This window comes from Drosophila hydei, unplaced genomic scaffold (assembly GCF_003285905.1).
Source record: "Drosophila hydei strain 15085-1641.00,03,60 unplaced genomic scaffold, DhydRS2 tig00008122-arrow-pilon, whole genome shotgun sequence".
NCBI classification, from domain to species: Eukaryota; Metazoa; Arthropoda; class Insecta; order Diptera; family Drosophilidae; genus Drosophila; species Drosophila hydei.
In genome coordinates, this window is record NW_022045833.1 from 5,779,097 (window position 1) to 5,794,099 (window position 15,003).

General features: G+C 42.2%; 1 protein-coding gene across 1 annotated transcript; it reads right to left on the bottom strand.

Annotated features, from left to right (window-relative positions):
• Positions 1-139: 139 nt before the first annotated feature.
• On the bottom strand, positions 140-14,724 carry LOC111595721 (protein suppressor 2 of zeste). The gene is given in 12 exon segments (XM_030225107.1): positions 140-553; positions 3,413-4,322; positions 4,371-4,479; positions 4,481-4,527; positions 4,530-6,459; positions 6,461-6,528; positions 6,663-7,010; positions 8,132-8,372; positions 9,515-9,694; positions 9,794-9,890; positions 9,980-10,210; positions 14,552-14,724. Coding segments are annotated over 11 exon segments (4,155 nt in total). The 5' UTR covers positions 10,119-10,210; positions 14,552-14,724; the 3' UTR covers positions 140-467.
• Positions 14,725-15,003: the final 279 nt, after the last annotated feature.

The window sequence follows — 15,003 nt, forward strand, 5'->3', positions numbered from 1 at the left end:
AGCAACAAAAGCAGCTCTCGCTGTGGCTTATTTATTTATATTTCGCATTTTTGTGTCAGCTTTTTTGCTGCTGCTGCTGTTGTTGTTGTTGTTGTAGTTAGCAACAAATACGATTTATATTTATATATGCACATATATATATACGTCATATATTTCCATTACGCTTATAATTTATTTCGACTCGTACTAATTCCAATCGCAAATATTTGCACAAATATTTGCATATGTCTGCGAATGCGCTGTATCTGTGTGTATGTGTGTGTTCGTGTGTGTATCTTGTATCTTATAGCTTGTTATTTGGTATATGAATATAGAATTGTATTCATGTTTAATGTCTGTAAGGCTTACGCGCTGCAGTCTAGCCAAGTCATTTCCAGTTGCTGCCTCTCTTTGCGCTTCTCAGTGTGCTAATTGCAGCGGCACGTTTTGTTGTTGTTGTTGTTGTTGTTGTTATTGTTGTAGCTCCATTAATTTGCGTTCGAGTTCTGATTGCCTTGCAGACTCTCGAGTGGCGCCACCAAATACATTTGCGTGCCGCACATCCAAAGAAACGCTGCATTTCAATTTTACAAGTACGAGAAGAATGTAAATTGTTATTCATGCTTGAAAATACCAAAAAAATGATGTAATGTACGAGGCAAGCAAGTGTAAGTGTGTGTATGCGTGTGTGTGAATGAGAGAGCGAGAGCAAAAGCGAGACTGAGCGAATGAGTCGATGTATGCTAGGTGCTGTTTATTAAAAAGGCAGGCAAAAAGAAAAAAATAGCAATGAAAGAAACTACATATATAGCGTTGTTGTTGTTATTGTGTGATAACGGTATAAATAAAAGCAGCATAAGAAATGAGCGATACGGCGAACTAACGAATGACCAACCACAGAACCATAGAGAGTGAGTGTGAAGACAGGAAGAGAGAGCAGGGGGAGGAAGGGAGACAAAGCTAACAGTGGCCTGCACAGCAGGAAGAGAGTGCCGAGGGCAGGGCAAGTTTGAGAGAGGGAGGGAGATAAAGCAAGCCAAAGCCCAGGCTAACGTGGAAGACGCGCATTCATAAGCAAAACGCTTGCTTAAAATAAAAGAATGAGTGGAAGAGGGAAACAGGCAGGAAGAGAGTTGAGAGCAGAGCAAAGGGAAGGGAGCAACAATCTATGCTCGCTAAAGGAAAGAGAGTGATTTGACGAGGGGTAGAGAGACACAGGCAGGAAGAGATTGCTGAGTATAGCAGAGGGGAGGTAGGCAGATAAAGCTAGCTAGAACTAGTGCTCAGGCTAATGTTGAAGACGCATGTTCACAAGCAAAACGCTTGCTAAAAGATAGAGAGTGAGTGAGAGAGGGGTCATGCAGGAAGAGCGTGTCAGTGGAGAAAAGAGGAAGATAGGCAGAGCTAGCTAGCTAGAGCTGTGGCTAACGTGAAAGACACACGTTGACGAGCGTTGCCCGCTAAAAAAATTGTTTTTTTGTGTATAATGACTACTTGAGAAAAACGAAAAACGAAAGAGGAAAGCAAAGACAGCGGCAACGGCAACGGCAAACGCAAAAAGAAAAGAAAGAAAAAACCAAGCAACAAAAACAAGCAGCAGAAAACGCGCAAACACGAAATGTAATTTGTATAATTTGAGTCTCTTCTGCTTGTATTTTTTATCTCTTTTTTTTGGTTGAGTGTGGGAAACGCGCCAAAAAGAAAATACATATAGAGAATACAAAGCACTGTGAAGTTAAGCAACAGCAAACAACAATAGAAAACAGAAAAAAGCAACAACTACAACTGAAGCCAGCCCATTAAAACTAAGTTATCTAAAAGATACTTAAGCTAGGTTCAAGAATTGAAAAAAAAAAGAGTTGAAATTGTGCCAAAGCATATTTGATAATGAGGAATGTTAAGGTTGTAAATATATGTGTACAAAAAAATGTGTTTATCTATACACTAAAGTCCATCAAATATGTTGAAATATATGCAAGGATAACTAGAAGTCTAACAATAAAAGATGTTAATAGTTATATGTTCAGATAAGTTTAGATATGTTAAAGTTGAAATAGATAAAGAGAAGTCTATGCTATAAACTATGGAAAAATAGATCTATCAGTTTATAGAGTAATGTAAATAATCAGAGTGAAAGAAAAGTAGAAAGAGTAGATCTCTAGATTGTAGAAAATTCTAGAGAAGACCAGATATGGCTGTCTATAGATTAGAGAATAGCATATATATATCACCATATAAATCATAGTCTATGAAAGAGTATCTATAAAGTTGATCTAACAGTCTGTAGTCTATGTCTTAACTAAGTTCCGTTAGTCTCTAAGTTTATTAAACGAAACGAATAAGAACTTAAAATTGCATTAGATTAGATTTTAGATAAGCTGCGCTACCTTAAGATTATGCTACGAGTAGAAGCATATATATAAAATATATATAGATACATATATTCAAGTTAAAGGCAAGCTATAAATAAAAATGAATGCATTGTAGCATAAAGTGAATGCAAATGAATATATTGCTATGAGAAAATGAGTAGATAGATAGATATGAATATGAATATGAATATGAATATGAATATGAATATATATATATATGAATGTAAATGCATACGAATATAGATATGTCTATGAAATGAATATAAATAAATATTAAGATGAATATATATAAATATGAATATGAATATATATAAATATAAAAGCATGCGAATATGAATATACTTATGAATATGAATAGGAATATGAATATGAATATGATTATGAAAATGAATATATACGAATACATATGAATATGAATATTCATGAATACGAATATGAATACATATGAACATGAATATGCATATATATATAAATATAAATACATATAATTATGGATATGAATATGTATGAATATGAATATATATTAATCTAAATAATACATATGAATATATATGAATATGCATATATATATAAATATGAATACATATAATTATGAATATGAATATGAATAAGTATGAATATGAATATATATGAATCTAAATGCATAAGAATATGAGTATATATGAATACGAATATGAATATATATATAAATATGAATACATATAATTATGAATATAAATATGAATATATATGAATACATATGAATATGAATATGCATATATATATAAATATGAATACATATAATTATGAATATGAATATGAATAAGTATGAATATGAATATATATGAATCTAAATGCATAAGAATATGAGTATATATGAATACGAATATGAATATATATGAACATGCGTATAAATACATATAACTATGAATATAAATGAATGTGAATATATATGAATATGGAATATGAGTGCATATGAATATGAATAGATATTTATATGAATAATAGATTGATCTTTCGCTCAGTCTTTCATGCGTGTGTTTTATGCAATTGATTTAGATTTTTATTGGTGTGGCACTTACCTTGTGACTAAGCGGAACTTGCCACCGATGCCAAAGTGTCGGTGGCGGCGATTTGTACGGGCGGCTTTGACATGGACTCGCTGTCAGCAGCAGCAGCAGCGGCAGCAGCAGCAGTTGGCAGTGACAGCGCGGGCAGCGAAAGTGCGGGCAGACTCGATAATGTGGCAGCAGCAACAGTTGCTGCTGATGTTGTTGTTGCAGCAGCAATCGTAGTGGTTGCTGTTGCCGTTGCCGTTGCTGTTGCTGCTGCTGTTGTTGCTGGCGTCTTGGCTTCTGTTTTGGCCACGCTGCTGGCTGCCTTTTCTGCCACAGTTGCTGCTGCTGCAGTTGCTGGTGCTGCGCCGCTGTTGCTGCTGCTGCCAAGTGGCGCCTCCTCGGCCAGGGCGGCTGCTTTGGCCTCGGCGCGTATGTTCAAATTGGCTGCAACTTGATCAATTGTTGTTGCTTTTTTCAAAGCGCGCGGCGAGGTGGCAGCAGCAGCGCCCACGCTGCTGTTGTTGCCGCTGCTGCTGCTGCTGCTGCTGCTGCTGCTGGGACTCAGCAAAGTTGCTGCTGCTGTCAATTTGATCGTCTCTTCGGCTTTGACAGTCAGCGGCTTGGCTAGCGCAGTTGCTGTGGCAGCGGCAGCAACTGTTGCTGTTGCTGTTGCTGTGGCTGTGGCTGTCGTTGGCGTTGCCTGATTGCGAAAGGCCAACGCTGAGGGATTTGGTATGCTGCGCACGGATGCATTCTGTGGCCGAACCAGCGCATTCTTTGGCTTATTCTCATAGATATTGCCGCACTTAATCGAGATTTTCTCACGCGCCGTTGCCGACTCGGAGAGCATATGCAGATTTTGTAGATCATCGCCGTTGCCCGCGGCAGCCGCCGCCGCCGCCGCCGCAGCCACAGCAGCAGCAACGGCGGCAGCATTGCTGTTGCTGCTGCAACTGCTGCTGCTGCTGCTGCTATTGTTGTTGTTGCTGCTGCTGCTGCTGTTGCTGTTGGCGGAAATGTTTTGCTTGATTTTGTTTAAGGCTGCCTCCAGGCTGTTGCTGCTGCCGCTGTTGTTGCTGCTGCTCAATGATGTTGTTGTTGTTGTTGCTGCTGTTGTTGTGGGCGCCAGCTTTGTTTGTTTGTTGCTGCTGCTGCTGCTGCTGCTGCTGCTGCGTCCTGCTGATAAATCAAGTATGTCAGCATCCTTGACTGTTGCTGTTGTCGCTGCAGTTGCTGTCGTGCCAGTTGCAACTGTTGTTGCTGGCGGCGGCCGAAATTCGCGCAAACTCGTTTTCGACTTGTCGAGCAGCGCCAAGCCATTGGCTTTGCTCTGGCTGCTCGCTGCTGCCACAGTTGCGGCCTTCTTAGCGGCTGCTGCAGCATTTGATTTTGCTGCAAAGGCTGCATGCGTCGTCGCGTTGCGCAGATTGATCAAGGCGGGCGGCGATGTGCGATAAGCAACATTGTTGCCGATGTTGCCGATGTTGTTGATGTTGTTGATGTTGCTGCTGCTGTTGCCCGCTCGCTGTGCGCTGAGGGCCACAGACAATGGCGGCGACTTGACCATGGCCGGCATCGACAGCGGCGGCGATGACTGCGCCGCGTTTGTGGCACGCTTGGCCGGCTGCCGCGGCAAGCTGGCCGGCGGTCCCATCAGCCGTGCACCGGCAACAGTTGCTGTTAGCCCCGGATTGGGACCCAGGCGCACTATCTCCAGCCCGCTGTCCGCGGCATAGGCATAGCCTGGCACGTTGCGCGGATGCTGCGTGATGGTGAGGCCAGTGGGGCACAGCTGCGGCATGAGCATAGGCGGCGCATAGACGTTGCTCTTCGATCTGGCGGCAACAGAGCCGACTCGATGCAGTTGCTGCTGCTGCTGCTGCTGCTGTTGCTGGTAGTCCCGGCGCGGCTGCTTGGCCAGCAACTGCGCCTGCTGCTGGCTCTCGTCGAGCGAGAGCGCGCGCTTGGGCAGCTTGTTGGCCGCGCTGGCTATGGAGCTGGGCGCCGTTGAGTGGCAGCGTTGCATGTACGGCGGCAAGGTCTGGCGCAGCGGCGGCTGTGGCACTAGAAAATGTGGCGCCTGCACAGCGCTCGGCTTGCGATTGCTATTGTGATTGCTGAGCAGCGGCGGCTTGGCCAACTTGGCTGGCTTGGCAACAGTTGCTGCTGCTGCTGCTGCAGCTGTTGTTGTTGCAGTTGCAGTTGCAGTTGCCGCTGTGGCACTGAAGCCCTTGAACAGGCTGGGCGGCAGCGGCGGCGAGGCAGGCAGTTTGAGCACCGGCTCGGCAGCAACTGTTGCTGCAGCTGCGCTGCAATTGGAGCTGGCTGTCATGAGGCTATTGATGCTGCGTGACTCTTCCCCCAGCGTGCGATTCAGTGCATCCTCTTTGGCTGCGGTGATTGCAGTTGCTGCTGTGACGACGGCAGCTGCTGCCGCCGCCGCCGCCTTGGGTGGCTCCTCCAGCTGTAGCTGCTTGAGCGAGACCAGCTCGCCGCCTGCCAGCGAATGGGAGCGCTTTAGATCCACTTTGTGCGCCTTGTGGTTGTGCGTTGTTGTGATTTTCATCTTCATTTTGCCATCGGTTTGCGAACTGATCTCCGCATGCAGTTTCTTGCGCTTGCCATTCGCATCCTTTGGCTCCTTCGAGTGCTTCTTTTTGCGCTTGCGATGCGACGAGGAGGAGCTGCTGGTGTTGTTGCTGTTGCCAATATTGGCGCTGCCATTGGAGCCGTTGGTGGAGCAGCTGCTCGAGGACATGGGCGAGGCGTTCGGACTGTATTTGAGCGCCTCCTGCTGCGCCGGCTCAATGGGCTTGAGGCCAATGTTCTTGACATATGTCTCCAGATCCACCTGCTGCTGCACCGCCGAGGCGCTCTCCAGCCGCGCCTCAGCCGAGCGCGGCAATGTCAGCTTCGTCGTCATGCTGTTCAGCTCGATCTTCAGTTTGAGCGCCTGCGACGGCGGCGACTTCTTGTTCGCTGTCTTCAGCTCAAAGGCGCCTTCGTCGGCATAGCTCGCCGTCGACTTGCTGAGCTGCGATTGTGGTATGCTGACAACAATATTGAGATTGGAGAGATTGCTGTTGTTGTTGCTGTTGCTGCTGCTGTTGTTGCTGTTGCTGCTGTTGTTGTGGTTGTTGCTAGTTGCCTGCTCCGGCTCTGGTTCTGGCTCGCTCTTGACACGCAGCAGCGGCGCAGCTGTGGAGCAGTTGCTGTTGCTGTTGCAGTTGTTGTTGCTGCTGCTGCTGCTGCTGCTGTTGCTGCTGCTGTTAGCTACAGCATAGTCGCTGTAGCGCATATCATTGCTGCGCAAGCTCTTAAAATTTGTGGGCGCCGCCGCTGCTGCTGCTGCTGCTTCTTCAAGCTCTCTTTTGCCTCCGGCTGGCTGACGTTTGGTCTTGGCCAACTTGTTGTTATTATTATTGTTGTTGGCTTTGCTGCGCGTTTTACTTGTCGCATGCAGCGGCACTTCATCGGCAAAGGTCACCGATTTGCTTGGCTTCGTGGCCACAGCGACATTGGCTTCAGCATCCTGTTTAACCTTTGACAAATTGCTCTCATCGTTTTTTGTTTCTGCGCGCTCGTGCAGCAGAATTCTATAGCGAAACGCCATGGGCGCATGCTGTTGCGGGGCAGGAAAAACCAAATGGAAAATGCAAAATAGAAACAAGCAAATCTTCAAGTTGCAATGCGTTCGCAGGGCGCTAGATTCTAGTCTTAGTTCTGATTTGTCGTGACCCCAGTGTCAACTTGATATGGTCTAAGTTAGAGTTCTCAAAATAACTGAAGTTTCTTAGAGAAATTATATTTATAAAATGTTTACCTCTATGGTAGCTATATATAGCTATATAGAGCGATCTATGAAAAGCATGAATAGTTTAGCTAAGATATCTTAAGAAAAAATATAATTTTTATACAAAAATTCCATTTTGTCTAAATTATATCTATGTCAACAATAAGTTATAGTGCACCGATTCAGTTGCTAAAAAAACATATGCTAAGTAAAGTCAAAAGACTAAGCTGTACCAAGTTTCAAGAAGTTAGCTCTACTAGAAGCTGAGTTCAGCTAGGTATAGACAGAGCTAAGCTACTATATAAGCTGCACAATGTATAGTGCTTAGGTCTTACTTTAAAAATACTTTCAAAAAACATATAATTGATGAAATTCTAGAAGATATTTGAAAGATGTTTGAGAAAAAACACAATTTCGCAGGATCATTTCTATGGGAGCTATATGTTAAAACAGTCCGATAATATTCATACTAAAATATAATCTTAGTAAAGCCCAAAGACGGCGCTGTGCCAAGTTTCTTGCAGCTAGCTGCTCTAAGAGCTGAGTTCACATAGGTACAAACGGAGTTAGTCAACTATATGATCTGCCCTAAAACAGTCCGATTTTATTCATACTAAAATATAATCTTAGTAAAGCCCAAAGACAGCGCTGTGCCAAGTATCTTGTAGCTAGCTGCTCTAAGCGCTGAGTTCACATAGGTAGAAACGAAGTTAGTCAACTATATGATCTGCCCTCTGGATGCTGCACTGAACCCCGATACGGATTTATGGCATGAACACTAAACACACTAAACTAGCGGCACAATTGGATTTGCCAGCGGCTAATTTTAAGTGCCAAACACAGGCAAAACAAATCCTACCCTGTCCAATGCATGCCATCCCTTCCCTTGATAACTCCCATTTAGAAGAAAAAAAAGCAGAAAAAAAGGGAAACAAGGCTTGAGAACTCACCCGCTGCCAGTGGTAACAATAGCCGACGTCCATGAGCGTAAAGAGTAGCGGCAAGACCTCATCCTCATACGTGACCTCGACCTCAACGTGCTTATTCTCCGGATCGATGTCGTACTTGGAGCAGAGGAAGCGCTGCAGATGCCCCACCTTCAAGTTTGCGGGGCATTGCAGATAGCAGATGGGCGGCTTTTCGGATGAGCCGCAATTCTTGAGTGTTGCTGGATGATATTCCAGCGATAAACTGTATTTACCAGAGAAAAACAAAAGAAGAAGTTGAAGTTGATGTTACGAACTTATAGAGTAAAGACTTGGGTAGAAATGTTTTAGAACATTTAGGAAAACTTAAGAGAGCAATATTTTTAGCATAGCTGAACTGTGTAAGAAAGAAACTTAATTAGTTTTTTTCTTAAGCTTCTTTCTTCCATATCAGAAAAAGTAAGAAAAAACCTGAACTTCTTAACAGGAATGTTTACATATTTATGCTATTTACGATAGAAACAAAATCATATTTGAATAGCAGATATGAGATATCGAAAACAAATGCTTGTAAGTCGAAAAGAATTAGTTAGTCAAGCTTCTCTCTTGAAGCGCGAAACTTAGAAGGAAACTTAATGCTACAAACCAAATTCTTAGCTCTCTATAAGGAAATTGAAGAGGAACTTTCATTTAAGAAGCTAAACATCTATGAAGAGTTGAAGAAAGTAGAAATAAATGAAAAAAGTTAATGGATTTTTGAGCTAAGAGAATAGAATGGAAAACCAGGAAACTTCGCTGAGCTGAATAGACAGACTGATATATGGATTATAGCTCTCTATAATGAAGTTTTCTAGCAACTTCACATATAATACTTGAAAATATATTTTTTACTAACAAAAATTCCAAATCTTTTAGTTTTCAATTTTTTAAATCAAACTAAACTAAAAATTTACAAAAAGAAATTACATATCTTACGATTCGACTATATATAACTAGTGTTTAAAGATTGATCACTGAAGATTGAAAAGTCAAAGAAAGAAGCAGAGTTCCTAAGTAACTCTTTTCCATCAGAGAGAAACTCTTGCTTAAATAATTCTTTTCTGCTAAGATTTCTTCTCATTCTTTCGTACTTCATTTTCCCTATTTAAAAAAAAATACTTGGAAGTTATAGTTTATAGATCATTTCACTCATTTCTTGATAAGCAAATGTTTGACTTTGATATTTAATAAAGCTTAAAAATTAAATGAAACAAAGAAATCTAAAGCGTGAATAGGTTTCTGAGAGATAGTTTAGATTAGATTAAATATCTAGAAAAGAATACTTAAAACTTAGCCCAAATTTGAAAGCAATAAATGAAAATAGTCTAGAAAACTTGTATAGAGAAAACTAGTTGGGATTTGACCTACCTAATAGGCTCTCCAGGCGTATAGAACTCCTGTTGTTGTTGTCGTTGTGATTTGAGCAACAAATCCTCCTCGGCATCCAGTTCCTTGTGCTGTTTCTTAAACTCCATTTGACGTTCGCCTTCGCGCTGATAGAGACCCGGCACCAGTTTATAAATCAGCGCACGCAAAGTGTCATCGGATCTGGAGGAAAGAACGAGGCGGGACAGTTGTTAAAGCTAAGCCAGGGGCAGAGACAAAGGCAGCGAGAGGGAGTAGTGTGAGAGCTGTTGCAACACCTACCTGAGGTTATCCTCTCTGATATGTTTGCCCCCGCTCGACTTGCACTGTGGGCAGTAAGCATCGCGCAGCAAATGTATCAGAATGCAGCTGCGACAATCTGAAGAGACGACAATTGAGATAGGCATGGCATATAGATGGATAGATATATATATATATATATTTAGTAGAAGCTTCCAATCGACTTACATGTGTGATAGCAAGTGTCCACTGTGGTCGGATCTATCATATAGCCTCGGCATATGTGGCACGTGAGCAGCTCATTGAACTGACTCAGCTGTGGTGCGGAACCAGTGCGTTCACTTGATTCCCGTTTGTGTAGCTCCATTTTCAATTTCATATTTGTTGTGCGTGTGTGTGGGTGTGTGTTTATTAATAGCCTCTTTGAATGGTTCAGAATGTTTTAGATGCTAACATGTCCTGCGAAGAAGAAGAAGAAGCAGAGCAAGAAATGAGTTGGAAATTAAGTTTAGAAAAAGATTTAGCAGAGAGACTAGACTTAGACTACAATTTAAGTAGAGTTTGAACCTTAGAGACTCTACAGAGTTGACCTCAAGCCATTGCTTGAGTAGAGTTTGAGCCTGAAACTCTAGGTGATTGACAAGCAAAGTTAGGCAAAGATAGGTTCAAGCTTTATAGGACTGTTAGCTCATATAATATAGGAGAGAAATGAGCTTAGACTATAGCTCAAGTAGAGTTTGAAGCCTTGATGCGATGCTATGCAATGCTTGGGCATCCTAATGATGGCTGTTAGATCTTGGCCAGCAAAAACTAAAGAGCTGCAAGACAAGATCGAACTGAAGCTTTGAGACGCCACACACAGCTAAACAAAGGTAAAAAAAAAACAACTGTGAGAAACAACATAAAGCAAAAATCGCAGCAACAACCATCATCAACACCCAGCGACATGAATGTGGTTGGGTCGCTCTAGGTCTCGACGCGACTCGTCTCATCTCGTCTCGTCTCGTTTGTCAAACAAAAGCCCAACATACACACACACAGAAACAGACACATAACTATGTATCCATATAGTTATATCTATGTAGCTGCAACTGCAACTGCAACAGTGGCTGCCACAAAAAGATCTGGCAACGTCAGACGCAGCACTTTCAACTAGTAAATCAGCCATCCATGAATCGGAACAATGCCAAAGAAAAAAAAAACAACTATCTACACGCATATATACACACACACACGCACACACACAGTTATGTATATAAAAAGAACAAAAAACTAACTCATATGCAAAGCGCATTAAGGCAAAGGCGGTGTGGGCTGTGGGACGCTACTGGGCTTACAAGCGACGCCCTTTGTGCCTCACACAGAGGGCAGCCGACACACAACCTCTCGCATACACACACACACACACACGTACAGCGCACTCGACGATGTGTTGTACTTGAATCTAGTTTTAGGTTTTTCGCCTTCGTCTTCGTCGGCGTCTTCGCTGCCTTCGTCTGTTGGGTTCGTCTGACGTCTTCGTCTTCGTCTTTGTCTTCGTCTGACGTCTTCGTCTTTCGTTGTGCAAACGAATAAAGTACGAAAATTACGCTCTTGTATGCCCTACACACACACACACACACACACAGTTAGAGTTGATAATCATAATAATAATGATGATGATGATGATAATTATTACGATGTGGGCAGCGAGTTGGATCAGCAGGTTGGCTTGCTTAAGAAGCAGCAGCAACAGAGCCAGCAGCAGCAGCGGCAACAACATAGGCATAGAGCAAGAGGAAGAATATGTATGCCACATCAAGTTGATGAGATTTGAATGAAACAACAAAAACAGCAGCAACAGCAAATGTCATGTTAATGTGTGGAAATACATATGCACACACATACATACACATATGTATACGTATATATGGAATGTGTGCTGTTAGAGCTTTTAGGAACTAGTCCTAATTGTTTTGTCTGCAATTAAGTTGCTTTTGGTGTCAAATTAGCATAGTTAAGAGACTAAGCCAGTCAGACGTGTGTGAAATATAATATTAAATGTATCAAATATATTTCATTGCAAGGCATAGTTCGGGAAGTATGTGTGTACTTGTTGCAAATCTTTAAAACTTATTTAAAAAGCAACAAAAAATATTTAATGATTTACTTGAGTAAACTGGATGAAATGTTAATTAATTATGGAATACTTCTATGTGTGGGAAACTTTGAATATTATACAATTTAGAATGCCCATACTATACAGCTCTCAATCTATATACTCCATAGACATAGATAAATAAGTAGATGGTTAGACAGCTTAATATATAGGTATATCTAGTAAGATATACATAGTTAGCTATGTTTCTATTTATCAATCAATCCGTTTAACCATCTTCTTAGAGATATATATTATATGTATTTGTCGTCTATCTGGCTGTCTATACGCATAACTATTCTAGTCTGTCTATTCATCCCCAAAATTTAACACCTTATCCATCTTTTATTTCTATCATTTTAAATTTTCATCGTCTTTTGAAGTAAAATTCTTGTGGTTTTATGCTTTTTAGACCAATTTTTGATTATAAAATCTATAAAAATAATATATCTTAGTTTTGAAAAAGTGCTGAAGTACCAAATGCTCATACTATTTTATAAGCAGTAATAACTTTTATTTATTTTATGCTTTAAAAGGTCTAAATATATAAAGATCTATAAAGTTTCTCCAAATATATTTACTTACTTTAATATAATATATATTCAATCAAAGTATTCTTTCGTAAGCTGCAAAATAATATGTGACTCCATAAAATATTCTCTAATATTACTTCTAACTTTCTATCAATCTAAATTTTGTAATCATTTTAGCTAAAATAAAGGCAGGTCCTGCTTAACTTGAGCTTTGTTCCGTATCAAATTCATATTGAATAGTTTTTGAATATACAACAATTTAAAATTTGATATTAAAATAAATCTTGAGTTAACTGAGGACTTGCCCAGCTGCTATGCTTAGTGTTTAAGTCTAACTGTAGGGCAAATAAAAGTCGCCTTGGCCCGCAAATGCGCTGCCCACTTTTTTCTCTTTTTCTCATTTTGTTTTTGCCCCGTTTGCCTTTGACATGTTTCTGCTTTTGTACGTCACACGCTCACGCGAAACTGGCACGAAAGCAGCTTGTAAAAGGCAAGACGAAATAGGCGGCAGCAATGACAACAACAGCAAGAAGCAGAGAGAAGCTGTGCTGCGATGCGATGCGATGCGATGCTAGCTAAAAGCAAAAACAACAACAACAATAACAAGCAAAACAAAAAGCGAGCAAAAAGGAAGGCAGCAAAAACAAAAGCTGGCAAACTAAGTCAAAGTGGGCACAAGGATAGAGTTAGCAACAGCCAAAGGGGGTCGACAGGGCGGGAAAGAGAGAGCAGACTAGAAGCACGGAAGCTGGACACTGCCTTATGCAGAAAACGCAAACGTTGCTAAGGATAATGAGTAAGTGGGCGCAATGCAAACACTAGCAGAGCCATTCATCAACGCCCACACCTACGCCCACGTCCAACCCAACACACACATACAAAGTGTTAGGCTAAAGTGGCCCACTGTGCCGGTATTAGTGGGTGGCTTATGGGTGGACAATTGACAACATTGATGACGTCTTCAATGTCGCTGACGTATTAGTTTACGAGCAAGGCTCATAACAATACACACATACACACACACACAGATACAGTTGACAGTGACGAAATGGCCACAGCTTGCACAGACTTCGCCGCTTCGCTGTTATCGCTATCGAAACGAAACGAAGCGAAGCAATAATAACAACAACAGCCACAACAGCCGCTACTGGCGCCGGCACGAGCGCACTTTACAACAACAATTCACAGGGTGGTTGCTACACACAAACACACACATACACACATACGCTCATACACACAAACATACACTCATACACAATTAGAGACACGACGCGCACGCAACAAGCTTTGCCGATGACGAGAGACGCGGCGACACAGCGAACAATTTGTATATATGATCGAACGAAATTTACTTGCGTTATGCACGTGCGGTATTGTCCACAACAGCAGCCGCTGAAAATACAACTGAAAGCAATGCACGAAATTCAAATGCTATGTGCGAGCGCTGCTACGTTGCGTTCGTACTCGCATTCGGTACTCGCCGCGCAATTGAGGCGAAACGAGCACACGACAACAACAAGAAAACACGAAGCGAAGACGACGACGACACCAATTTGTATCTATTCGCCGCGGCGAGAGAGCAGCAACGACAGCCGCCCCTTGTGGGCTGTGGGGAGAGCGTAACAGCGGCACAATCAAATCCCAAAACAAAACTTTCTACAATTTGCGCGCGCGTGTTTTCGCCTTCGCCGCAGTTTTAGTTTCGGTTTTTATTTCGAATTGGCGGCGGCGGCGGCAACGACGAAAATTCCAATACGACAACAACACTCACACATACGCACGCACGAACACAAACGTAAACGCACTTGTCACGTGTACGTGTGTTTACAAAATTTTCACGCACACACACCGAAGCACCGTATAGTAGCATACATGAAATTTTTTTCGTTACATTTCGCCGCGCTCGCCGCGCAATCAAAAGCAAAGTGAAATTTTTCTTATTAGAAATGTACACACCGAGTTTTTCCAAGCGTTTGCCAAAGTGCGACGCAAATTGTTTACAATGTGGCTAAATAAACTCACGTATTTGATTAGCCGGCTTGAACAATTGCAATGAGATTGAAATCAATTTTACACATAAGCATATAAATCGATTCAAACCAAATGATGGACTCTTCTTCTTTTGCTTACTTTATAGCACTTGCCGACACATACACAAACGCACGCAGAATGGGCGCTCTGTGTTTGTGTGTGTGTATGCGCGCTTCTTTCACTTCAGCTGCTGCTACTCTTATCGATTTCTCATACACGTTTTTATTATCACGAACAGCGGTTGAGATTTAAAATACTCTTGCTCTCTCCCTCTCACTCACTCACTTAATCGCCCTTTCACTGTCTCTCTTGTGCGCTGACAGCGTAGAAAATTTACTTTACTCCGTCCGCAAAGTGCACGGCACGAAAACTGTTCAAAGACTGATTCTGATTAGACCTGCCAACGAATTCGGCACCGCGTTGTGTGCCATGCGTTCGTCGCGTCTGCGCATGAGAGCTCGCCGTGAGAGCGAGAGCTAGAGCGCGAGCGAGACAAAGAGACGCTCTGTTGCCGTTTCGCGCCATTGCTGTACCGCCCACCCTGCGGCTGT